Source organism: Pollicipes pollicipes, unplaced genomic scaffold (genome assembly GCF_011947565.3).
Source record: "Pollicipes pollicipes isolate AB1234 unplaced genomic scaffold, Ppol_2.1 Scaffold_4740;HRSCAF=5597_pilon_pilon_pilon, whole genome shotgun sequence".
NCBI lineage: Eukaryota > Metazoa > Arthropoda > Thecostraca > Pollicipedomorpha > Pollicipedidae > Pollicipes > Pollicipes pollicipes.
The window spans coordinates 29,009,956-29,036,302 of record NW_023596545.1 but is presented as its reverse complement, the minus strand read 5'-3'; the positions used below and the strand labels follow the sequence as shown (position 1 = coordinate 29,036,302).

Sequence of the window (26,347 nt, the reverse complement as noted above, 5' to 3'; positions counted from 1 at the left end):
ACAAAACATCAAAAGACGACAAAGTAAACTTCGAAATGACTGTTTATAGAAACACAGGCAGCTAACTAATTCCTTGCATGTGTCGTTTCGTGGCCTCGTGGCCTTCGTGGCCTTTCGTGGCCATTGAATTCCTATCATTCATCTTGACAGCGTGTATGAAGTGCCTTGCTTGACAGCCACCAAAAATATGTCAGCACGCATGGTGACAGTTCATGCGCCATCGTTTCAAAGGAGAAGTCTCCTTGGACCCACCAGACGTTTACGGGCGGGACTGATAAGAAGCATAATGGTCGAGAAGCATATGTCCGGTGCTTTATGCTCAAGCCTACGTTTAAGAAGTCGGATGGGATCATAATAAGGAATATATTTGGCTATAATATTGTTCGGCTAGCATCATAATTAGGATATATTTGGCTCCAATATTGTTCGGTAGCATCATAATTAGGATATATTAGGCTCCAATTTGTTCGGTAGGCATCATAATTAGGATATATTTGGCTCCTAATATTGTCCGGTAGCATCTGTCTGACTGCAATCGGCACAGACCAGTCTGTCAAAGTCGCGTCACATATCAGCATTTCTCATCGGTGATTTTGCTGGCCTGTCTTTTTCATGCATCCTCAGTCCATAGAGGGTCGACGGCATACAATTAAAGCAGGTATATTACGTGCATATAGTAAGCAAACTAGACTATCGCTGACGGGCTACAGGAAGGAGTGTTACCGAATCGGGTGCTTCGAAGCCGAAACCATGGACTGCTGGTATTCTATGGCTGGTAAATCTGCTGGTATTCCGCTTCCCTGATTGAAACAGAAGTTTTCACATTTGTCAGGCCCTTAGCACGACATGAGAGGTAAGCTTAAACAGCGCATCCATTGGCCGTTTTCACGTAATTTTTTAGCTGCGCTTTGGCAAAAAAGACATTTTGAGCTTTTCTCGTCATGCTCAAAAACTGGTTCCAATATGCTGTGTCAGCCAACTGAATGGATTGGCATAGATACATGCATCCGACGTGAACATGTCGATAAAATAAGTACACATCCAGCATATCGATCACGCAAGCAGGAATGTAGGCAGGATCTTAGAAGGTGGGAGGGAGTGGATAAATCTAATACCCAAGCTGAAAACCAAGCTAAGCGCGCGGCAGGTGCGCCGAGTTTCTTGCGAGTCGTAAAACAATACCATGTCCTCTTGATCCTCTTATTTCTACGTCTACCTGGAGTTTTTAGCGTCAACATTTAGTCACATATGCATTAACGCATGCCATAAATTTGGCAAGGGCATGCCATGTGCAACTATGGGCGCAAGCCCCGGATGTAAACATGCTGTAGAATCATTGAATGATTTGTGTCTGATGCATAGCCCTGAGCTTCTTAAGTGGGACAGAATTAACTGGAAGTTTGTGGTCAAAGCCAGGCTAAGATACGCAACCAAATGAGATTAAACACACAAATCGTATTGGGTGGAAAGCATCATCAACATCTTCCTGCACTATTCAGCTACTCCTTTCAGTTAATGGTGGCCTCGAAGCAGATCTTCTCCCTTGTACGGAAGGCCTCTGCTCTCGTGGGCTACGCCTTTCTACTGACCGTGCTGGTTACGAGACTTTTGATTATGCATTGGGTTTAAGATGTTCGCTCTGCTCGCTCTAGTAGTTATTAGGTTTAACCACCTGTCCGCAGCCAACCAGCGCGCAATGAGACATGATATTTGGCTTGATATGTATGCATAATTGGCTATGATATATATGCATAAACCCCGATGCCGGATGCATGATTGCAGGTAATTAATCAGCCCACGCTCACTGACGGGTTTCACTGCACTGCCTTTCCAAGTCTTGCTTTCTACTTGCTTCATCTTCGAGCCAAGCATCGGACATACTGGTATCAAGCTCGATCTAGCAGCTGTTAAGTTTTACCATCTAACCTCCATTCGCAGCTACCCAGCGTACAATGCTAGCAGTACTGATGACCTGAAGGGCAGCAGCGAATGTAACCTTTAAACGCTAATGATAAAGGCTGTTAAGGGCATTTCTTAGGTTCATTGCACATACAGATAGGACAGTACTGTTAGCCTTATTTCTCGTAGATAAATCACGAAAAAGGAGAGAGGGCGAGAGGCATTGATATTTCGGCTGTATGTCTTTATCGAAACGAATATCAGTAGTTGCAGTAGCAAACATGGCCGCATAGCCACTATTCTTATTCGTTTTGGTAAAGGCATGTAGCCGAAATACCAATGCATGTCTCCTTTCTCCCGGTTATTCTACGAGGAATAAGGCTAACAGTATTGTCTTATCTAATGGTGATAGTGCCATTTTACAGCACTTAACTCCGTTTGTTTCCGCGTCGGTGGTAGGGGCTACCAATCTACCGATGCGAGATTCAAGATATCCTAGCTGAGTGTTTCACCTCACACAGGGCGAAACGTGAACCAGAACAGCTTGCGACGGGCTGTACGCCACATGAAACGGCGATGGACGCCCCAAACAACGATCCAACCGTGCGGATGTGCGGGGGGGGAGGGGTGAGCCCGGCGCGCGGCGGCCGTGGTCGGCCGGGCCGGTCTGCGGCGCGCGCCGCCGCCCGTGACCGCGTTGCTCGACCGACACCGCGCCTGCGGCGGCCACTGCCCCAATCCCGGCGTCGCGGTCCGGCCTCGGCTCCCCACCGCGGGGAACTGGAGCGGCCGACGACACAGCGGGTCTCGTGACCGCACCGCCGCCGCCGACGCCAACCGCACGCGCTGTATGTACGGACTCGTGTATTCCCGTGTCCGGCACGGGGCCGCGCCACGGCCGACACACAAACACACACGCGCGCGCGCCAGGCGGTCGTCACGTGGCGCACGTGGCGTCATTCAACTCGGGCGTCACCACAGGCATGCACACGTAGCCACGTGGTACAGGTTAACACTCCGGAACAGTACCACCCTCAGTTGTCACACCTGCGCCAGTCAGCGTCGTCCACACCTGTCCCAGGAGACATCTTTGTCGCGTCTCGCGCGCCCCCGTCGTACCCTGCGAGGCACCCCCACGCACCGCGCAGGGGTCAGCGCAGGCAAACACCAGCGCCGGCGAAAGCCTGGCCGAGCTGTTTCACGGCTGCAGGCCCCCTGCACGCGTCGCCTGTGGAGCGCGCGGATTTCTCGTTTCACTTTCCCTTTTTGCGCGCGTCAAAACGCGTCGGCTGCTGCGCGCGGAAAGCCGGCGCGCGGCGCTCCATGCGGTCCCCAGCGCGCCGCGGACGCGTCAGGGGCCGTCACGCGTCACGGCGGGGTCACGGCGGTCACGCCGTCCGTTCGTGGTTGGCACTGAGAGAGAGAGAGAGCCGCCGACCGGCGAGTGACGTCACTAGGGGCTGCTCATGACGTCACGGGCCGGTCACGTGGCCGCCACCTGCGCCAGGATCCAGCCGGTGAACTTGGAGATGCGGGTGGAGACGCCGGGCAGGTTGGGCTCGGCGCAGCCGATGCCCCAGCTGATGATGCCGCCCAGGAACCATCGGCCGTCCTTGCCACGCACCTGCAGCGGCCCGCCGGAGTCGCCCTGCCGACGCAAGGTCACGCCAGGTCAAGGTCACGGGTCACCGCTGCAGCGGGGATAGGATCACTCGGGAGGTCATCGCCCTGGGAACGGAGCCGCGATCACAGCACTGGGTCACTTCCACCGCGCATAGGTCAGGTCAGCGTTCCCACCTGGCGGAAGCCACGCGGTGTCGAAGGACAGGGTCAAGCAGGTCACGACTCCGGTCGGGGCACGCCGTCGTCATCACTATCGGGGTACCGACAGCGGACGTCCAGTCCGGGAATGGACCCCCCCCCCCCCCCCCTAGTGGACCCTGGTCCCGACGGCAGGGACCGTTGTAACTACTAGCCTCTGGGAAGTGGTGCCGTGCTGCAGTCCGCTACGTGAGAGCAACTTGTCAACAAACAGAGGGAAAACGCGTGAAATCAGACACTTCACAGCGGTACACTGGAGAAAAGGGAAGGGAAGAAGGGAGAGGGCAGGGCGGCTCATGCTACATCCGCTGGAACAACGGCAACATTATTAGCTTGACTGCCATCAACGTGATAACAAGTGGCATCATAGGCGGCGGTTGTGACATTTCACTCGGGCTGAAAAATTGCATCTTGTTGCTGTAAAGGCCGTGTCACCGTGCTTTAGAAGCGGCCATCCTTGTTTTGAAGAATAAAGCGATTAGGCATGACCGCATTCATCATTGGGAGACCCATCGCGCCATGATCCGTGGCAATGACCCACTGATCCAGATGACCCAGACTGGTGATACCGTTTATAATTCAGTCAGTCGCATTTAACGCCTTAGGGCCATCTGATATGGAACAGAAATGGTAAAATGTTCCTGTTGTTGCTGCCTTGAGGGGACTTAATCTTATTTCAGATGCACCTCTCCAGTCTGCATGGAATCATCATCCAAATGAAGCGTGTTCCCATCCAGATTCCACATACCGAGATTGTGTCAACGTGGAACGCACTCGATTGCGCATGTTTGTGCATGAAAACACTGCGATATGATCATCTAGCGGTTAAGTAATGATGTACGCCGCAGAGGAAGCCGGTAAAGACCTTACGTATCTTTTTGAATTCCCACATCAGAACGTAATATATGTGTAGTTTGGGGAACTTCTCCAACACGTTGATGAATTCGGCAGTATACGTTTACAATTGACGAACGTCGCCGGTCACGCGATGGATGCGTCGTAGCATACGAAACCTACATTGTAACACTCAGTTACAAATACCCACATTGCTACCGAATTCCATCACATAACCCAAACCCATTGACGCCATGCAACGTTCCACATATCAATTCCAGAGCCAGCCAAGGAAAAGGTGACCGGTCATCAATCACCGGCCCGCCCTAGCCCGGCCTGCCAGCGGCGCACACCGCCAAGCGTTCCCGGGCGTGTCCGACGGGCCGTCACGCCCTCCCACAGCCGTGCGGCGGCGCCGCGGCACGAGGGCGCTGAAAACGAGAGTGCGCGCCGCCGCCGCCACTGGGTCAGCCGCCCGGCGCGGCGGCGGCGGCAGCGGCGGCGGCGGCGATAGCGGCGGCGGCGGCGGCGGCGGAAGGTGGGACGCATGGCCGCCGGCGCGGCGCCGGCTCCCGCGACGGCCAGGGCTGACCGCGCTCCAGTCCGGCGACGGGGTGGCGGCTGACGTAGTGTTCTGACGCAAGGTTCGCTTTGGCGCTAGGGTGAATGCAAACCTGGGCGGGAATGTGCTGTCCTGATGGTGGGCCGACAGACCGTGCTATGTGGTGTGATCAATAGGGCGTAGGAGGGACGGGGACTGGAATTAAATATTGTCCATGCATCGTCATTGTATAAGTGCTAAAATGAACGAGAGGTGAGAGGCATGTCCCGGTCGGTCCCTGTTTGTGCGCCCACGAAAAAAAGTGTGTACGATGCTTCCTTTGCGCCCTGGCAGGGCTTCTGGAACATGGCCTCTCGCAAAAACGAACACAGACTCAATCAATGTGCTATCAACTGATGCCATCATTTGTCTCTCTGCCTTGTCCTTTGCCCTCCCATTTTATTTCTCGCCTTCCCTCACCTCTCCTTCTCTCTCTTTTCCTCCCCGCTCTATCTCCCTCTCCATCTCTCTCCTCTCCCTCTCTCTCTCTCTCTCTCTCTCCTCTCTCTCTCTCCCCTCCCTCCTCTCTCTCTCTCTCTCTCTCTCTCTCTCCTCCTCTCCCTCTCTCTCTCTCTCTCTCTTCCTCCCTGTTCTATCTCCCTCTTCTCTCTCTCTCTCCCTCTCTCTCCTCTCCTCTTCTCTCCCTGTCTCTCTCTGTCTCTCTCTCTCTCTCTCTGGCCTCTCTCTCTCTCTCTCTCCCTCTCTCTTTCACACTCTCACTGCCTAAGTCCCTCTTTCTCTTTCTCCCTCTGTCTCTCTGTCTCGTCCCACCTCCCTCCATATCTCATTTATCTTCCCATTACCCTGGCCATGCTCACAAACGGGCCGCCTTCTGCCACCCACACCCGAGGGATAGTCACGCATGATGGCACAGAAACTCACCTGGCAGGCGTCGGTGCCTCCGCCCTCGTAGCCGGCGCAGAGGAAGATCTCGGGGATGTACTCCTGCCGGCCGGCCTTCTTGAACATCTGCTTGCACTTGCTGTTCTCGATGATGGGCACAGTGGCCTGGAACAACGCCCCAACCAGGTCAGGCGGTTGAAGGCGCCTGACAGGCGAGCGGGCGGGTGGCCGGCACGACGCCGGCTTCGTCCGGACACGGCCGCGGCCGCCGCCGCTCGGGGACGCAGGTGACGCGCCGTGTGTCTGGATGTAATCAATAATCTACCAGCCGTCATCAGCATTGCATAATATGCTAGAAGCTCCCCGTCATGCAATGCACCTCGTCTCCAGCACTGCCGCCCATGGGCGCTGACCGACAATACCTCACTGCCAGCACAGGTCCGCTCCACATCCCGTGACCACCACGCAGCCGCCGCCGGCCCGTCAGCGGAGCCGCAGCGCCCGACGCGCCGCCTGAATCACGCCCAGCGCTAACAAGATCTGTCGCCAGCCGGCTGTTTCGTCACCGCGGTCACGGACGCGGATGTGGTGGCGTGAGTCACGGTGCAGCGTCGCTCTCGCGGTACGTCGGCCACCAGTGCCGCACGCGTGCATGACTGGGTGCACATTGCGTAGTGGGGGCAAGCACGACACGCAACAGCCACGCAATCCTCATCTAAAAATCCGAACTCTAAATCCGCTATACTGTGAGACTGTGGCAGCGCCTGCGCGCACGTAGCGCAACTGATTATGATGATTATGCTGTGCGTAAGTAGGTGAGCTGATAGTGCATACGGCGAGAGAGAACGCAGCCAAACGTGTGTGTGCGCACCCATTAACGCCATTAAGCTCATGTCCTACGTTAATGTCCTACGTTGCATATACCGCAGAATGCCGTGGAGGTCACTAGCATTGTAAAGTCTACAGCCAGGCGTGCTAAGAATGCGCACGCACGTGTGCCATGCATTCATGTGTGACGCATTCCATACGTACGTGCCTGATCGTCCACCAGGCGCTCCACATTCCCTTCTCTCCTTTTTAATACCTCGTCCTGCAGCTGCGTTCCCTCTGTTTGTACGCTTCCCCCATCCCCTCAGTTCGTGTCCGTGCGTCCCCTCTCCGTGCCTGCCCCTCCCCATCCCTGCCCAAGCGGTCCCCCTCCGCCCTACGCCACGTCTTCCTATCTTCCGTCCATCTAACTCGCTGTCACAGAGGGCCAATCCCATCCCCGTTCAAAGCGGGCTTCACTGCGCCTCCGTGCTCCGACAGCGTGCTCACCTGCTGCAGCTTGCTGGGCTGCTGACCTCCTTCGCTGAGCCTGCCCCAGCCGGTGACGGTGGCGTTGTCGCCCACCATCAGGTCGTCGTTGCCCGGCAGGCAGACCGGGTGCACGTTCGGTGCCAGCTTCACCGGCTTGTCCAGCTTGACCAGCGCCAGATCGTACTCGAACGAGTAGAAGTTGTACTTGGGGTGCACGATCTTGTTGACGGCAGCGCGCTCCTGGTACGGATACGGCTCGAGCAGGGATCCGAAGTCGTACTCGCCGACCCGGATCCGGATCTGACTCAGCAGCAGACTGTGACAGGATGGACAGGGGTGAGTCTACGGTGAGGTGAGGGGGACAGGAGTGAGTCTACGGTGAGGTGGGCCATGGACCGTGAAGAGACGTAATTCCACGTCTTGCAAGAGACCATACCCATTTACGCTTCATGTCGTATTTACTTACGCCTCATCGTACGCGCGGCTGATGCAGACTCGAGAATACCTTATGACAGAAAGTGTCTCAAGGTTTTGAGATTATTGCGCATGCATGTTTCACGAACTAAATTGATCTCTTCACAGCCTCCACTGTTACCTTGCAGATGGTAGCAGGCAGACAGCGTGTTGTCATGACCCAGTGCAGAGAGATTCATAAGAGTGAGATTAACTCCTTTAACCAGATGCTACGCGCAGTCTAACGTCCTCGGATAAGCTTTCACATACGAGTCCCGGTTCATGGAAGTGTCTCAACTATTTTAACGCCGAGCCATCGCATGGCCCTCTAACCACCACACACGTGGTGGCTACCAACTCAACCAACCTCAGCCTACGGCTCAATCAAACAACGCCGTCCGCATTCTGCCAGGAAGACCCGCGGCCGGGACGCCCAGTGCCCGGTGCTCACTCACTCGTCGACGCAGTGACCGGCCGTGGCGACCCACTGTTCGTTGAGCAGCGCGCCGCCGCAGCGGTGCTTGGTGCTCAGGCCGAAGAAAGAGGTGCGGCGCACGGACACCTGCCACGGAAAGCCGCCGAACGGCGCCGTCCGACCGCCGACGATGCGCGCCGCCGGCGACTCGGCGCCCAGCGGAAACAGCGGCGGTACCCCGCACTCTGCAAGCGGGTGATGGTGAGGCGTGGGAGAGAACGGCGGAGGGTCGCGACACGGGGGGACAGTGTCGTGGAGAGTTATATAGAGAGGGCGGCAGAAGAATGCCACACGGTGGAACGGTGTGATATGCAGCACTATAGAGAGAACGGCGGAAGAACGCCACACGGTGGAACTGTGTGGTGGGAATCTAGTAAAGAGGACGACGTCAGAATTACCCCGCCCCCTAATCTAGTGGAGTGGGCGACACTGGTCACGCGAAGGAACCCAAAATCTTACCGCTTAAAAACGGTCCAGCATGTGCAACTTGTGTCAGACATCACACACAAAACATTGAAGGAAACCACTAATCGTACCACATATTTTACAATTTTGAAGAGCTGGTTCACGATATCCGACATGTATTGCCAAGACGACGTTTCCTTTCTCACACCAAAACTACTGCCCCGTGGCGACCACATGCCCTCGCCCTACATCCCCGTGGCGGCGCTCACCTGCGCCGCCATCGGCGGAGGCGCCGACCGCAATGGTAGCGTTGAGCTGCGCCGGCGGGGCGGGTGAGCTGCTCCCAGGCTGGCCCGGGCTGGTGGCCACCGGAGCAGTGGAGGAGACGCTGCTTGACGTCACCGTCGAGCCGGGGACAGGCGGCCGCGGAGGTCGCGTGGGTCGGCTGGGCCGCGGCCACGGTGTGGACACGCTGGCTGGCGAGGCCGGGGCGGGGCTCGGCCGAGTGGTCGTAGTTGGCCGCGTGGTTGTCGTGGTTGGCCGCGTGGTTGTCGTGGTTGGCCGCCTGGTTGTGGTGGTGATTGGCCACCTGGTTGTGGTGGCGGTTGGCCGAGCGGTGGTGGGGGCGCACCGCGGCCGCCGCCACCGACGGCGGCCTCGTGGGCCGTGTGGGCCTCTCCCACAGGGTCGAGGGCTTCTCGTGCGGCCGAGGGCCCGTCGACACCTCGTTCTGCTGCGCACTGGCCACGAGGGTGGGCCGGCCGCCGGCCCGCCGGCCACACACCGGAGCCGGTACCCGCCGCCGGCCGGACCGTGGCGCCGGTGCCGGAAGAGTCCGGCCGCTGACTGGTGCCGCCCCAGGACGCGGTGGAGCCCCAGCCGGCCGGGGAGGAGCTGGAGCCGCTTCCGGCCTGCAGCAGCGAGGTCCAGCCGCCGCCGGGCGCCGCCGAGGTCGGCGCCGGCAGCTCGCAGCAGCCACCGAACATGAAGCGGTCGCTGCAGATGCCGACGGCGGTGCCGCCCTTCTTGGAGCACTCCCAGACGAACATGCAGACGCCGCGCCGGCCGGCCGAATGGCACGGCTTCGGCCGGATGTGGTGGCCTGAGTCTGCCGGCGGCGGGACAGGTGGCAGGTCAGCCGGCGGCCACGTGGGAGGGGTGGGGACGTGGGAGGGGGAGAGTCGCACCGGAAGCTGCCACGCGTCACACGGGGATTGAACATAAAAAACAGTTCTGAAGTCTTTAACACGCACAATTATACAGAATCAGCGATGAAATCAGCTACATTAAACAAAAAGTGCCTCTATAGAAGTTTAGTCCGGCGTTTCACCCATTTCATATTCTTTTACGGCGAGTTTCAGCTTTGTTCATACATCATGCAGCTTTGACAGTGTTGATCCTGAAGGACCATCATCTTGAACAGCTTAAGTGCTGTTTTATGTTCGTTATTAACATTTTTTAGGAAACATTAGCATCTTTTCTACCATCACACATTCTTAAGGTCATTTGATGTTATATATATATATATATATATATATATATATATATATATATATATATATAAGCATCAAACGAGCATCTAACAAAAAATGGTTTCAATTGTCCAATGATCTCGCCGCCGTTTGACCTCGATATCAACCGTGACCCTTGACCAACATTCCGCCGCGACCGCTGCAAGGCACGAACTCCCATCCGAAATTGGTCACGATTGACCACGCCACGAGGCAGACACGTTCACCGGCGAGAGGCGAGAACCACGGTGCGCCATTAGCCGTCCAGTCGGGCCACGTCAGCATTCAGCTGCGGGCAGACGGAGCGGCGGCGGCTCTCAGCCGGCAGCGAGCGGCGCGTGAGCCCGAGCGGGAGAAATCCCCGCCGCGTTCTGCGGGGCGGGGGGGGGGGGGGCGCGACACACATCACCGGGCTGGGCGCCAGCCGCCCCGCCGCGCCCGACCCACATGTGGTGGCTGGGGCCCGCCGGACACTGGACGGGGTGGGCCTGTGCGACTGCTGCCGACGCTGGACCTCTTCAGCTGTTGGCCGACAGGTGAAGGGTAGCTGACTGGCAGCTGGTCAGGGATGGCCCAGCTGGCCTGAGGGAGCCGTGATGCTGCACTCATCAGCGTTGAAAATTACTTGTCCATCTCTGTATGCATACATGAAGAATTATCGTGGCTAACTCAGGAAGACTTCGGTGATGAACTTGAATTGCATCACACTGGAGGATTATTCAGGTCTAGTTACGCATCAAACAATGCACGTCAAATACTCTGTTATAAAATCAGCCCTATCAACACCATCAGCACACATCGTAAACAACGGCCCACAACCCAGCTCGTCCGAGGGCGATCTCATCTGATTCCCGGAGCTTCGGGAAAGCAGCGCTGGCCGGCGTCGGGCAGCCGTGGGCCGCGATGTGTTCAACCGATACCGCCGCTCGGAGCGCGACCGCTAACGAGGTCATTCGACGGATCAGTGGAGCTCTCTTCCCCTAGGGCAGGGACACCAGCCCCACAGCGGCGCGAGTCACCGCTGGTAGACACGACCGGGCACCTGGCACAGAGTATGGCCGCGCTCAAGATATTGTGTGTTTTTTTATATGCGTCACGCAACAGACGCATAGGCTCCTGCCTGTTCTTCAAGGTGGGAACAAACTCGTTAAGTGTGCCTTTGCCCGCCTTTCATACCGCACGCGCTGACCGTGGTTCTCGTGGATTTTTTATCCTTGGACGTCACGCCCAGCCCTACAACCCCATCGTAAACGCCGAGGACCGAAACATTAAACAAGTCTCAGGCCGGAGCTAATGACGCGTTACGGCAGCGTAACACGCTAATACGCAGAACCTTTTAGCATGCGGCTGCCGTAAATACCGGGCATACCACAACACAACAGATGAAGCAGGATACGGCCGCCACCACTCGCCAACCGCCCCACGCAGCTGGACGCGGAGGCCAGGTCCACGGGCAAGCAGTGACGAGTTTCCAGTGCCGACAGCTGGCTTAACACTCAGCTGGCTAAACGCTCAGCTGACCCACAGCTGGCCAGACCCACCGGCGCGCGGTAACGAGTTTCTAAAGCCGATAGCTGGCTGAACGCTCAGCTGGCGAGGCGGAACGGCCAGCTGACGGACGGCTCGAGAACCGTGACCGTGAGCCGAGACCGTGGCCGCCGGCGCGCCGCCGTCCGTGACGCGCGCGCCAACAGGTGCTCCTTTTTGCGGGACAGGCCACAATCGCTGCAGCCGCTTGTGGTGAAACCTTCCCCTGGGGGGTGAGCCAATCATGGACGTGTTTGTCACGACACATGTGTGGTGTGAACTGGCTGCATCCCGCAGTGTGGAATAAAGACTCTCTGACGCATTGCCAGGCCGCTGAAATCAGCTCTTCTTTGTGATGGCTTGATGGGCGTGTAATGACAGTGAATGTGTAATCCCGGGGTATTTAACCAATCCACAGTCGTTATTTGCTGGCAGCATGACGTGCATGAACCGTGCATACCTCCACGTGCATGAACCGTCGCGAGCAGCACGCATGGCATTACCTACGGCTCGCAGCGCCCATAGACGCGCGTCAGGATGATGCTTCTCCACGCAAATATCAAGCCTCTTCGAACACGGAGTGTCAAATTTTCATGTCAAATGTCAAAATGTCAAATGTCAAAAATCATGAATGTCAAAAATAATGTTCATGACGTCCATGTCCATTGCTGACTCTGCCGGAGGTCATGCTAACGTCCAGCTTGTGAAAATGACATGAGCTCGGCGGCGCCTGTCGTCCGGTAGGAGAAGGACGCTTAGCAGGTGTGCCTCGCTCACAATGTTTACTCACGAATGGCTCGGCCGTCTCGCTGGGCGGCGCTCAGCTGTTGATTCTGCGCTGGCACGCTTCTGGTGACGTCATAGGAGTAGTATCCACCAGGTAGCCGGACTTGCGCCAGAGAGACGTGAAGGAACAGAAGCGTGGATAAAAGCAACGACACTTCTGCTGACTGGCACGATTTCCTCTTCCATGGTCCTGTAAACGAAAAGAATAGTTAATGGTTTTGGTTGTGTGTTTGGACATTATGGTAGAAACTCTTCACACCCGCGAAACTTGGGAGTCTTTCAGGAAGCGATCCAAAGGCAAAAATATTTGTTATCAAAGAACGCCACGCTGTGGTGCAACTTCACCGTCCCAAAGTTTTCTTTGCCGTGGCAATGCTGACATGGCCCTCATCCAACATTTCCCCGTCTTACGTTCCTTGGTACTATCACTATCTAAGGACTGCGTGTAAATGTGTATGTGTAAATGTATATGCGTATAAATAAATGCACTCAACAAAAACTTTCATCCAAACTTGCGCTTACTTGAACAGTGCTTTTTTTAATTTGGGTCGATACAGTCTATAAAAAAGAATCGTGCTCATCCGTGGAATGCAATACAACACAACCAAAATGCCGCAATATTAACAACCGTGCCCAGTTTTGGGGTGCGGTATCTCAATACAATCCGAAATCAGATATTAAGGGTTAGCCATCGCAACACTACCGAAGTTTTCACCAATAAATTATAGCTTTCGGATTCGTTGCTTAGCGTCGCATTGATAATATCACAACAACTTTTAGCGTGACATTAAAACAAAGCTATGTAGCAATTACCATGAGCTGGCTGTGCGCTGGCTCAATGTAAGCGGCGTTTCTAGCCATCTATCACAGTCCTTGTTAATGAGCTCTACAAAACGCATTAGTCATTACCGATGGATCTCATCGCACATAACAACTACTCTTGGCCATAACCCGCAAGCCATCGCCACTCGCAAGAGCGTGTTCACGTGAGCAGTGCATAACAATCACCACAGCATTTCCAGTGGTAAACGCCGTTCGCCATCCATCAAACAGGATTGTTGGCTGAGGTCATTAACGCCTGGGTATTGACTAATGTCCAGAAAATTACCATGCTCGTGCGAGTCTGAAGCACGTTCCTATCTGTAGACCAGATTCCAAGCAGGAAATGGGAACAATTAGAAACCGGCGACACACAATATATGCATGACTTGGCTGCCCGGAAGCCCCGAGACAAGACGGAATCACGTAATGCCATACCTTCAGCGGGCACAGCCCTGGACTCCACCCGTGTAGAGCAGGAATGTGTACGGTTCAGAAAAGAAACCAGGAGCTTATGCGCAGGATAGGAGAAGCAATTTTCTTTGCTCTGGTAGCTAAAGTCATTAGAAACTCAAACTTCACACCCGTCAAACCTTGTATTTTTTTCTGATACCAGCGCAGGCACCAGCTACGATGCCTGTAATGTAGCTGTGAGCAGATTCTGCACAATGCTGGGCTAGTTACAAAGAGTCCATGAGTGTGGCCGTAATGATGAGCTCTGCAGTAGCTGCATACGCGTATTGTTGAGAGAGAATCGGCACGTTTGTTGGCACGTAATAGCGAGGTGTGTTAGTGCAGTTTATCACAGAGCGTCTGTTTTCGTGCGCCCTTTTCTGAGATACTGACCTTGACCGTTGTAATTAGACTGAAAGAAATGCGCCGATTGTCTTTAGATCCCAGCATGCCTTTTCGAGCATAGAGTCATAATCATTCGCCTTTATGAACAGTGACTTTGCAACTGTGACGTCGCACGCAATGGCGAGAGAAGAGGCACCTAAATACAAAACGGTCCGACACATAGACATTGTAAGTCATTCTTCATCAATTGGCCATTAACTGTTTTCGTTCATGAGGAGTACGTTGACGAAAACAATCAAACATGTGATATTCAAGCGGAGTAAACCTATCAACTGATCGGCTCGTTTAATCGATTGGCTGATTGAAACATTTTGTCATCTTTTGCAAAATAATCCACGCTAAGTCACTCACAAACATCGCAAGCTATCTTTATAGCCTCTACGTGAATGTCCGCTCTTTGGTGTGAAGGCAGGAAGAGAGGGAGAGATAGGGAGAGAGATGGCTTATTGAGAAAAGCATGGTTTAAAGTATCAACTCATATACCGCGTGTGCACAATATACATATGAAGAAAGATACTACCTAGTTGATAATATATATATATATATATATATATATATATATATATATATATATATATATATGTTTATATGAGTGGTTATATGGGGAATACTTGACTTGCGTAGTGTCATGCCACAGCAAAACGTTTGGAGTGTGCTTGGGCTCCTGGTATTTCTGCCGGGGATCGCCACTCGCTGCTTCGGAAGCAGATCTCTATGCATGGGAGACGCTTGCACTTGCTATCCTGGCCTTAGGCATAGCTTTTCTCTTTTGTCAGCAAAGGTTTCCATGCCCAAGCGTTGCAAGATGTGCGAGTACTTTTCTGAGTGGCCGAAGATGACTTTCAAAGCTCTCTTCTGCGCTTTCCTAAAGTGTTACGCCTGCTTGGCAGTGAGTCCGCATGAAAAACCGGCGCACAATATTCTAGCAATGGTCGGATGTAAGCAACATACACACGAACAAGCGGTTCCTGTGGTGGATGGTGCTTCTTCATTATGTAGAGCATATATAAAGCTTTCGATGCTTTGGTTACAATCTCATCCACATGTGCTTGCCATGACATGTCATTTGATATTGTTACACCTAAAAGCTTAGTTTTGATGGCAGTTGGCAGGCTTTTTCCTTGAGTCGTGATGTCTCATGGTGCTAATGGTTTTTGGCTGTTAAAAAAATGTATGACTTGACACCTGTCGGTGCTCAATATTATCTTGTTTGCCGTTGCCCAATCATTTATCTTGCCAGTGTGCTCTTGCAACTGGCTGCGTCGATCTACTTGGTCAATTCGACACGCCTGGTATATGGTAAGGTCGTCTACATACTTCAGTCGATTGTCAATATCGGCAGCGGCACCGTTAACCACAGCGAGGAAAGCAACCGGGCCAACTAAGGTGCCTTGTGGATTGCCGCATGTTATGGTTCTCCAACGACTCATGGTTCCATTTGGCATATTGACCCGCTGCTGTCGGTCCTGCAATAATGAGCATAGTCACTTTGCATACCCGGAGCGAAGTCCCATTGCAAGCATGTTCTGGATAACTGCTGTGTGGTCAATAAGGTCAACTCCCTCCTTAAAATCGTTCATAACCACAGAAAATAATTTGTCTGCTTCGTCTAACTCCGTCGGCAAATCATGCAACAACCTAATGAAATAGTGTGACGCTGAGGCACCTTTCATATTTCCGTATTGGCGCTTATCTATGCTTGGTTTTATATCCGCCATAATTTGCGGAAAAATAATGTTTTCCAAAAACCTTGCTAAAAGTCGGTGTGAGGCTCAGCGGTCACAGATTTTCTGGCAACTTGGGCGATGTTTTCTTTGGCACAGGGGTGATTGTTGCTCTCTTCCACACCAATGGCACGCACCCTTCATGCAATGACCGGTTGGAAATGTGAGTAAGTGGTACGGCCAGTTCCACAGAAAATTCCTTTAGTAGCCGCACTGGAAGTTGTCCAGTGGGCACAGCAATATTTTCTTTCAACTGCGATAGCTGAAGTGTTTACTCCTACATCCTTGTACGAAGGACACAACATTTTTGCACAGAGAAAGTGTCGAGCCATTAACTATGCACACACTTAATTATGCACAGTTGCATTAATGAGATTTTCATGACCATGCAGAACTAGTCTAAGAGCTTGTGCCTCCAGCCTTCTGCTGCAAACCTTCGGTCCTAGTTTCTGGAGGTATTGACCTGATCTACTTTTATTGGAAAGGCATTTAACATTCACAGCCTGGTCAATGCATTCCCTCGCGGGTGCAGAGGGAAGAGACCACGTGCCTGGTAGAGGTAAAGAAAGAGAGAGAGAGAGAGAGAGAGAGAGAGAGAGAGAGAGAGAGAGAGAGAGAGAGGGGACAGAGATCTAATGATTGAGTGGGTAGGTGTTTGAGTGAGTTACCGAGCAAGTTGGATGCAAACACGTACAGGCTGCAAGTTATCAACTAAAACATTGAAAAAGGTACAAGCTAAGTATTCTCAGTGGCAGCGTAATTTTTACAACATTTTTTTGTTCATGAAAGTTAATGTTACGCTAGTTACACCAAAAGAACAGCAAAATCTAACCGTGCAGCTACATCTCATGCACACCTCGTAGCATGTTATGCATGTACATACACACACACACACACACACACACACACACACACACACACACACACACACACACACACACACACACACACACACACACACACACACACACACACACACACACACACACACACACGCACACACACACACACACACACACACACACACACACACACACACACACCACACACACACACACACACACACACATATATATATATATATATATATATATATATGGTTTTTGCTCGTACTTCGCTGCGATTCATTCGCTTTTGAACGCATTTCGCGCAAACAGCATTCCCATCAGACGACGCATTGCCAGCTGGGCACGAGTGAACAACGCTGGAGAAAGCATGGCTCACTCGGAAATAGCAAACACCTGACAACATAGCAAAGGGGTTTGCGTGCTTTGTGTGGTGCGAACATTCCTAATTTTGATCGCAGTGCTCATAAATTTAGTTATGTTGTTGTTTCGTGGTTTGTGTCTAGCATGGAATTTTGACAATTGCGTGATGACGCAAATAATTTACATGCATTTTTGCTACCTGTTAAGCCACCCTTGTAAAAGAACACCCTGTGTCAACGTAGAAGCTGTTGCGGCGGTATATGCAGTTACTTCCCATCCCGCAGTAAGTAGCGAAATCCTCGCTGGGAGACTGCAGCAAATGGACAGGAGCACATTTTGTGTGGAAACTGCAACAGAGCGTTGGGCGACATCCGACAGCACTCGCGGAAAAGTTGTAGCGTAGGACTTGAAGCACACAAGACGTTTTTTGTATTTGTGGCATCACACACTTAAACGTTTACTACCTGTTAGATTATCAATCTTTCCTTTGAGCCGGTTACCCCGGTCACTAAGCGGGAGGGTGTCCGTCCTCTCTGCGTAATGCCTGGGTGGAGTTGATATCATCACTTTCAACTGACATGAATGCGGTATCCTCTGTATGGGGCTGGCCATTCTAAGAAGAAGAAGGCTCTGAGATACCAGGCAGCTCATGTACCGCAGAGATATCTTACGGCGTGAGAAGGGCACGCATTCCAGCCAGGCCACCTAGCAGGCGACCTGGCAGGTGTATCTGGACCTCGCACTATTGTGAACAGTGTGCCGGGTGCCGCTGAGCCAGCACTGCTCAAGCAGACATTCACCAGCTGGAGATGCGTACCGTGAAAGCGTAACTGCAAATTTTATAGACAAAAGATACGTATTGAGATCAGAGGCGGGAGACAGGGCAGAGAGGTGCCTGTGGCCGCGTGTAAGTGGACGGCTTGATTATAAAACAGCTAATTAAAATGACTGGCGCTTAACTGGCTTTTCAGGAATAACATGTCGAGCTGGCTGCAGGCTGGGTTGGGGTCGTCTGCACTGACTTTATATTCGCAAACCATCTTATAGAACAGCGTATTGTTGTGCTGTGTCCTAAAGTGTAAGTGCCACCATCAGCAGAGTAACAGACGCTTGATTTTATGTCATGAACGACAGTGTGTTTCACATTGACTCAAAACGGAAATAATCCCGCAGATACGTTTACAACCGCGCGCATACAGGAACCCTGTTGTTATGCAGACACCGCAGATTCCAACTACCCCGACTGCGTGCGAAAGATGCGCAACACATCTCCTGTTTGTCTGATCGCACCTCGCGCTACAGGGAGGCCAGGTGTGCACCCGGGTCTTGCCTGTACTCGGGGCCTGTCTGTACGCGGGGCCTGTCTGTGCCCGGGCCCTGTGTATGTGGCAGGGGTCTATCTGCGCACGGGTCCCGGTCGCCCTCCCACCGTTCGCGGCGCGACGGACCGCCGCCGCCCGCCGCCGCCGCCGCCGGCCCGCCGTGTGTTACTAACCCAGCGTGTGGGACTCGGTCAGGCCGGCCAGACAGCCGGGCGCCGGCCGGCCGCGGCCCCACCCAGCGTCGGCTCCACCAGCGGGAGGCGGCGGGGTCCACAGGTGGGGTGGCAACAGTGGCCGGGCGACGGTGTCCCGGTTTGGGCGGCTGTTGGACGATGACGAGGGACGCTCGGGCCTGTCGCCGCGACAGTGCGTGGGAAGTAGCATGTCCCGTCAGGCATTATGAACGCGACCTTTCTTGAACTGGAGGAGGGACTGGCCGTGTTCGCAGCAGCCAACTATAAAAGGTAGTTAGCTTTCAGTGTGACGTCTTCATCATTGATCAGAACACCAGGATTGGAGACGTGGTTTGTCAGAAACGTAACGTGTACCAGCCAATCGCTCCGAACTGCTCATTACTCATTGTGCCTTGTTGAGAATGTCGAAGGAGTAATGCAAAGAACAGTTGCGTATTTATGAATGTGCCCTTCACCTACATGCTTTGTTCAGTCAAAACAGTTATTAGGTGGAGGGTAGCAAACACATACCACAAGATGAAAGCGTAGATAGTGATATTTCAGAAATTTATAGAGCGCTACCGCCGCCAGGCTACCTGTCGACCTTCCAACACCTTGACACTTCAGCCTTTCCACTTAAGAATGTTCTAAGGGCACTGTCCAATCTCATCCCTCGCCGAGTCGCTTGTCTGCCAACCCCAAAGAGGGCGTCACCGCGCCACGCCCTTTTCATGTCACTCGTCACCCGTCGAACGTGTCTCCTCGTGGCCCGCCCTGCCAGCGCGAAACGGAAACGGCGCGCCGGCCGCCTCCGCTCGAAAGTGAGACCGGACCGGTCGGCCGAACTGTGCCACGGCGCGCGGCTCGAGCCTCGGTCGGAAGTGCCGCCGGCGCCGGCCGCTGGCACCGTGCCAGCCCGCCCAGCCCGTCGTGCTGCTGGGAACTGTGCCACCTGCCGGCCGCGCGGGGCTACTGTGTGGAAGAAGAAATACGGGGATTAACGAGCGGGCGACACGCGCTTCTTGATGCCCGTTTACACGTGGGCGCGAGCGAGCGCGACAAGGAGGAGGAGATAAGCGTAGAAAAGAATGCTAGCAGGGAGCTGGACCACCGAGAGTTGTCATCGAGTTAACTGCTTGGAGAGCAGTAGCATGCTGTCCTTACTTATTCGGTGTACTTCGTTGTTGCCAGAAATTTGATTTCCGCTGTAACAAATTTGTCAAGTTTAAGCTTGAACATGGGACTTATGGGAGGGAAAGCGCGATGAAAGAGCTTTTATTTGGTGGCGTTGGTGACTTTTATTTGGTGGCGTATTTGGTGGCGGCTCACGGTGTTACGGCCGTATATGAAACGCAAAAGAGACAATTTTTCGGCTGCTTAGAATTTCTTTGAGCGGAACTGCTGCTTGTAGCAAAATAATATGCTCATTATTTGAGACTGGTTTTTAGCAGCCTCAATTCTTTGAGGCTGCTTTTTAGCAGCCTCAAAGGTCACTGAAAGGGTTGCTAGCAGACAGGTTTGCTCTTCTCTCATGCAATCGATATTAAGGCCAACATTTCACAACCATCCCACAGCAGAAAAAAAGAAGGAAAGCCACAGCGAAATTGAGATACTTAATAAAAAAGACCGTGCGGCGTCACGTTCACGTATTTAACCAGCAACGAGTTTGGTAAACTCGATGTCTCTTTAACACGTAACCCCTTGCGCAGCGAACAGTACTGCCTTTGCATTTCTGGAATAACTTCAGAATACCTATTACACGCGCACTGGCCAAATCTGTAACATCTGTAAAGCGACCAATTTTGGATGACAAGGAATTGGTTCGGATAACAGGCATCGTAAATATGATATCTGGCATCATAAATGGTGGTTCGCATGATTGGGCTTATTCAGGTAGCAAGAAGAAGATGCTTTGCTGCGTTTGCTTTGCTTCTGTTGTTTTGGATTTCTTTCCTGTTATTCATGCTTGGTTTGACTTCCCGGTAATCGGAGTCAATCACGTCGCACCAGCTGACATCAGGTCAACATAAAGACCACCCGAGGTCAAATGTGGAGCCCAAATAGCTTTTGCTCACCATTTGAAACAAATCGTTCGGTAACTGACACATTTTCCACTCAAGTCTGCTAACCTGTTCATCACAGACCATAACAGATCACGTGAATCGGAACGGTGCATAGGTCATATAAATAGACTGCAAACGTCCTTGAACTAACCTGGAACATTCCTGATTCTGACCTACGGTAAAACTGTATGCGGTGTTTCTGAGGATGAGACTTAGTGCCGGCTCCTTAGCTACACGGCTATCATGACTGTTACAGGGCTGCAGAGTCGTCACACAATTTTAACACAAGAGATTATGTTACGAGAATCGTAAGCAGCGAGTCCCGGGACATATGTCAACGCCTACTGTTCTCTTAGCCCACTACAAAACACCCGATAACATCTCCAAATGAAGCAACAGCTAGCTGGACCTCAAAGCTGGTGTCGGGCGCGTCACAATGGCCCAGCCGCCAGCAGCGTGCATGCATATGTAAGAGCACGCCTCTGTGTTACCCCACAACGGATGCAGCGTTTGGCAACAGCGGGCGCCCGAGCCGCACCGGGCGGGGTGGCGGCCGGCCGCGCCAGGCAGGCGGCCGGCCGTCACTGGAAGGCACGCCGGTGAGGGCGCCCGCCCGGTGAGGTCGGGGTCAGGTTCGACTCGAGCTGGGAAAGCAGTCTTGCCGGCTTCGGTGAGAATTTCACTTTTCGTCGAGTGGGGATCGGAGAACCCGATCAGACAGGTGGCTGCGATGCTGGGAGCTACTGCCAGTGTTTCTGCTGGCCGGGGGCGACGGAGGAGGTAAGTTGAAGGTGTGATGTGTGGGGCGGTGTGGCGAGTGAGAGCAGTGTGTGAGGAGTTCGCACACTTCTCACACATTCCTGACACACTAACCCACCGCACCGGTGTCAGTGCATGAGGACCGAGAGACACACACTAGCTCAAGGGTGGTGGTCGACAGGCTGTGGGAGAGGAACGGGAAAGGAAAGTGGGAAGAAAGAATACATGATAAAGAAGTGAAGAAGCAAGAGAGGAACAGAATTGGCATAGCGTACATCTGTATAGAAACCGAAAGGACCGAACAAAGGGAACGAACAAGTGCAATTAAAAAGACAAAAGAAAAACGTGAGAGATAAGGAATAGCAACGCAAAAGATGGGGCGGAAAGGTAACAAAAGCGAGGAATAACTATAAGAGAGCTAGCAAAAAAGCAAAAGAAGCAAAGGAGAAAACACGGAAAGCGAAGGAGAGAACAAAAAACGGGAAAACGGCACGAGAGAGTGAGGGTTCAAGTGTGACACTTCCCCTCGCAGGAGAGAAATTCAAACCTGAAGCCGTTAACTGCTTGGTCACGGCGGCGCGTCCGGCGCGGCCCCCTCCGACTCCGGCTCCGGCTCTGGCCGTTCCGGCTCGCTGATCGGTGTTGTGCGTGGGGAGCCGCCCTGTCCGGAGCCATAGCCGCCGCCAGCTGACACGAAAGCGTGACGGGGCTCTCGAGAGCTTCTCAGCGGCCGTGTTTGTGTGTCAACATGCCGTCTGTGAGTGCTCCACTATCACTCTGCGCTGCTGTAAGGATGACGCTGGTGTCCATTAACGTGATAAATGTTGGCTCGCGCACTGTTGTGTCACTGGCAGAAAACTGTCCCGCAGATTACTCGGCGTGGGCTAGATCGCCGTCATCTTCTGGTGATGCCGACCTTGTTAAGATAGCGCGCTATGGAAAAGGCCGATTGGTTTTACTCAGGCGACCTATTGGCAAACTTCGGAGTGCGCCGCCAAGTCGTCCTCGGCTGAGATTTAGACCGAAACTCCCCGGGGTTAGCCTTCAAGCGCAGGACGCAAACGGCTCAAAAGAGGTGTACATTGCTCTAGTGTCCGAACGTGGCTTCTGAACAAACTCACATATCGTCGGTTGGCAGTGAGCCAAATCAGCGTCTGGGGCAATTTACAAAAACCTCTTTTTGGCGAACGAATGAAGGAGCATAACTGTCGGACCTGAATTCCAGACAATGTAAAGCGCTGTGATAGTACGATCATAGCTCAATCAAGAAAAGCGTCTGGAAGAGCACCGGGAATCCTAGCTGATTGCCAAGAAACATTGCCGGATTCTGATTTTCCTTTGTCGAGCCGGGCGTTATCACAGTGACCGCCACAAAACGCAGCTGTTCGGAGCTTTCTCTGCCTTCACATTGTCCGTGCAAAAACCGGCGGCGGGTTTCACCCTTGCCGTCAACAGCACGTACTGGGTGGAGCTCTCAAGCGAGCCGGCACCGTGACGCACCTGTGGCGAGCTCCGGCGCTGTGGTTTTGGCGCACGGGCTCGTTTTTCAGCCGGGCAAAGGACGACAAGGGATCGACCCACTGAGCGCCAGGGGCGGCATTAGACATCGGTACGGCAGGCTTGGAGGGCCATCTCGCTGCTGCCACTCGGGTGAAGGGCGACAAGGGTCGACCCACTGAACGCGATGGGCGCCATTAGCCATCGGCACACCAGGCTTGAAGGGTCATCTTACTGCTGACAATCGGGTGAAGGGCGACAGGGGTCGACCCATTGAGCGCTAGGGACGCCATTAGCCATCTGTACGCCAGGCTTGGAGCGCCACCTCGCTGCTGACAGCACTTGCCCGGTGAAGACGGCACGTGAGCGGACCTGCAGTTTCACTGATCACGTGCGAACCTACTGGCTGCGGTGGTTGAGGATCAGTAAGTCTTTAAGGTGACACTCATTCAGGGCCCGTAAAACGTGTCCCAGCCAATAACCAGATTGGCGTGGCACTACCTGCTGCAAAGATCTGAGACGAAATAGCAAGTGTCACGCGTTCCATAAACGAGAAGGCTTGGGCCTGCCAAATCACTTACCCCAGGAACCTGGGTAACTATATATAAAACGATGGTAATTTTCAATGTAGTGTATTTCAGCCATTCATAGTAAGACTTCGCCTCATTCAGTGATGTCTACGCTGGAATCAAATGTGCGATATGCTTGTGAGACCCTCAGCTGTCCATAAAACCGGCAGCACCGACTTACCAAGCGCATAATCTGTCGCAGCAAAAGTCAAGAAAGGCGAATTGCTTAGCAAAACGGCTCCACGGCGGCCCCTGAACGCACCGCTCCAAATTCCAGTATGAGCCCACACCTGCAGGACCAACAGAGATCAACGGGACCCACAGCTTCCGGTGTCTTGCAAACGGCGTGTCGAGTCGCTGATTGCGGGGACAAAGGCCTGCACCTCTAGCTCCCAGTCGCGTTGATTGCGTGAAAGACGCCAACGTAAATAATTTCAACAATTCTTGCCAGATCGTGCGGCCTGATCTATTTCCAGTGTCGTCACTTGCACTTTTTTGAATCGATATTTCAAGTAATAACCCCTGTATAATCTCAAACCCCCGGGCTGACGAATGGGAGAGACATGGAAAGAGTCGACTAGAAGCGACTCGCTACCATATACGTGATAACGTATAAAAACACCACCGCCGCGCTTTTTCCACATGACAAGGTCCAGCACAACTCCAACCAGAACCACCATGCGTCAGCGCGCGACAGCAAGCTCCCACAGAACTGGCGCAGTGTCGCGTTTAACCCAGTCCGCCGTGCCGAGAGCATGCGGCGGCTTGAGATGCATGCGGTGGGCGTCACAATGGATTTGGAACAGATAGCCATTCACGGGCGGTCGGCCGGCCGGCTTTGGGGGGAAACTGGGTCCGCTCGGTCCACTGTGTCACGGTCAGTTGCTGCGGGCGACGAGCGCTCAGTTCGGTGTCCCCGATGCAGCGGCCGAGCAGGCCTGGTGGCAGGCTCAGGCGGCGAGGCGCGGCGGCCCGAGGCGGTAGAAAAGACGCCGACGCATGGCCTCTAAAAGCGGCTCAAACAAGACAGCGCACGCGCGTGCGTGCTGCCGCCACATCGATGCCCGGCGTGAGTCACCATTATCGTCTCTGGAATGCAAGGTGATGGGGACTCGCTGCAACACCCTCCGCAGATTGGTGGCGAGTTGGACAAGACTGCCCACTACGTCACCCGTGCACCTCACCTAAAGTGAAATCCAAAGCTGGAATCATGCTTCGGGAGTCTCAGGTCCAGTGTTTCCGCCTTCGCATGTCTGAGGTCAGCTAAGGTCACAAGCACCGGCGCCGGACATCATCACCGTCCGCTGGAACAAGCGGTCGTCGCCCGGATCCGCCACGCCGTACGACACGAGTTGAGAGCCGCCGCACCCGTCCGGTTTGTGGACCGCTGGTGGCGCGAGCGGGCGTGCGGCGCGGCGCGGCTGCGGCTGCGGACTGGCGGACTCGGCGGCGGCCCGCCGCCCGCCCGAATCAGGTCACTGGTCAGCAGGGAAAGGCGTCGGGCCTTTATACAGACTGGCGGCCCGTGCGCCTCCTGCGACAGACACTGCCACTCTGCACGTGCAGGCTGACGCTCGTGCCGCCATTGCAAGGCTGTCGACCGTTATGGTACCTTGAAGAGTTGGGCCTGTGGGAAATTACCTTTCGTGGTGAATGCGTACAATGCAGTACCTGCATCTCACCCTGAATCATGTTGGATCTTTCATTTCGTCGAAAGGCTGCTCTCTGTGTTGCAACTGTTCCGCGAAGCTTTGGCCTGGGCAGGGCGCTAGACGAGGCGAGTGACAAACAGCGATACTTTCGATAAAGGTGGCGTTCACAACGTCATCCGCAGATAACGCACAAGACTGATTGTCTCAATCCTTTTAGCATGAATGCCTACTTGCACACGCACATATTAAAGTATCTGTATCTGCGCGTGCTGTCAGTTTAAGCAAGCCGCCGGACTGGCCTTTAAATCGTTAACAATTCCGTGGGTTTTTTGACGCGGATGAGCCGAGATGCAGGACAACCCCGTACATAAATCCACTCGCACATTAGCTCTCTGTCAGTAGAATGGAAGTGCCCATTACTTATTAATCCTCGCCCGGCATGTGGGACTAAGAATGATTGGGAGCTATAAAAGGTGTCATTAGAAATCGTCCAGTCCGCGTGTCAGGATGTAAATCGGTGGCATTTGTTAAACGCGCTGAATAAGGTTAAGTGCTGTGGAATGCCACGCGGCTGAAACTCTTTGGACATTCTGTCACTCAGACCCAATTCGATGTTTTTGGCTAGCTGGTGTCGTGTTCCACTCATCTCATAACAAAACTATCTGACTAAAGAGGGCTTCACGTCACTTGAACAGATGATGATGAAAAGTGAAATTTACGAGCCGACCCTCGCTGGATTCATCAGTCCCGCCACCTTGCAGCATTAGCTGGTACGATCCTTTTGTCAATGTCATGTCTGATATGCTAGAGCAAGACTACAAAACGAGTGCTGGCTTCCTAAACAATCTACAGCTTTCAGGGCTTCCATTTATTTTACGTCTTATGACTGAGCAGTGAAGCTGAGTCAAGCGGGGATGAATCACGTTTTTACCGCTCTTGGGTAGCCCAGCATATGTCCGCGGAATCGAGATGATGCAGCTCAAGTCATGCTGTCATTGTCTGGTCATGATCCTTCGCCAGGTCATCTGAAGTCATTCCAGGACATGACATGACCTTGGCCTGGGATTCTCTCGCACTTATGCTCTGTGTGTACGACAGTGATATTTGCCCAATGCGACAGGTTCACTAACGCTATTTCGTACGGTTAAAGGATTTGACCTTTCGTGATCTTGACATTCAACAGTTGTTATATCACCAATGAAACTCATCGTTTATGGCGAGCAGGTTGGAGGGCTTTTGGGCGCAATTT

General features: G+C 53.5%; 1 protein-coding gene across 1 annotated transcript; it reads right to left on the bottom strand.

Moving 5' to 3' along the window:
- Positions 1-2,748: 2,748 nt before the first annotated feature.
- Positions 2,749-24,887, bottom strand: LOC119098168 (serine proteinase stubble). The gene is made up of 8 exons (XM_037221099.1): positions 24,631-24,887; positions 12,459-12,644; positions 9,605-9,738; positions 8,900-9,572; positions 8,206-8,410; positions 7,316-7,613; positions 6,038-6,163; positions 2,749-3,547 (listed from the first exon to the last, which is right to left on the bottom strand). The coding sequence occupies exons 1-8, from the start codon at positions 24,656-24,658 to the stop codon at positions 3,383-3,385; spliced, it is 1,815 nt and encodes a 604-aa protein (XP_037076994.1). The 5' UTR covers positions 24,659-24,887; the 3' UTR covers positions 2,749-3,382.
- Positions 24,888-26,347: the final 1,460 nt, after the last annotated feature.

Coding starts and splice junctions, on each gene's coding strand:
- LOC119098168 (XM_037221099.1), bottom strand. CDS start 24,658: ATGATTCCAGCTTTGGATTTCACTTTAG. Junction 8,411..8,899: donor CTCCGCCGATGGCGGCGCAG/GTGAGCGCCGCC, acceptor ACCCGCTTGCAG/AGTGCGGGGTACCGCCGCTG. Junction 7,614..8,205: donor GCCGGTCACTGCGTCGACGA/GTGAGTGAGCAC, acceptor ATCCTGTCACAG/TCTGCTGCTGAGTCAGATCC.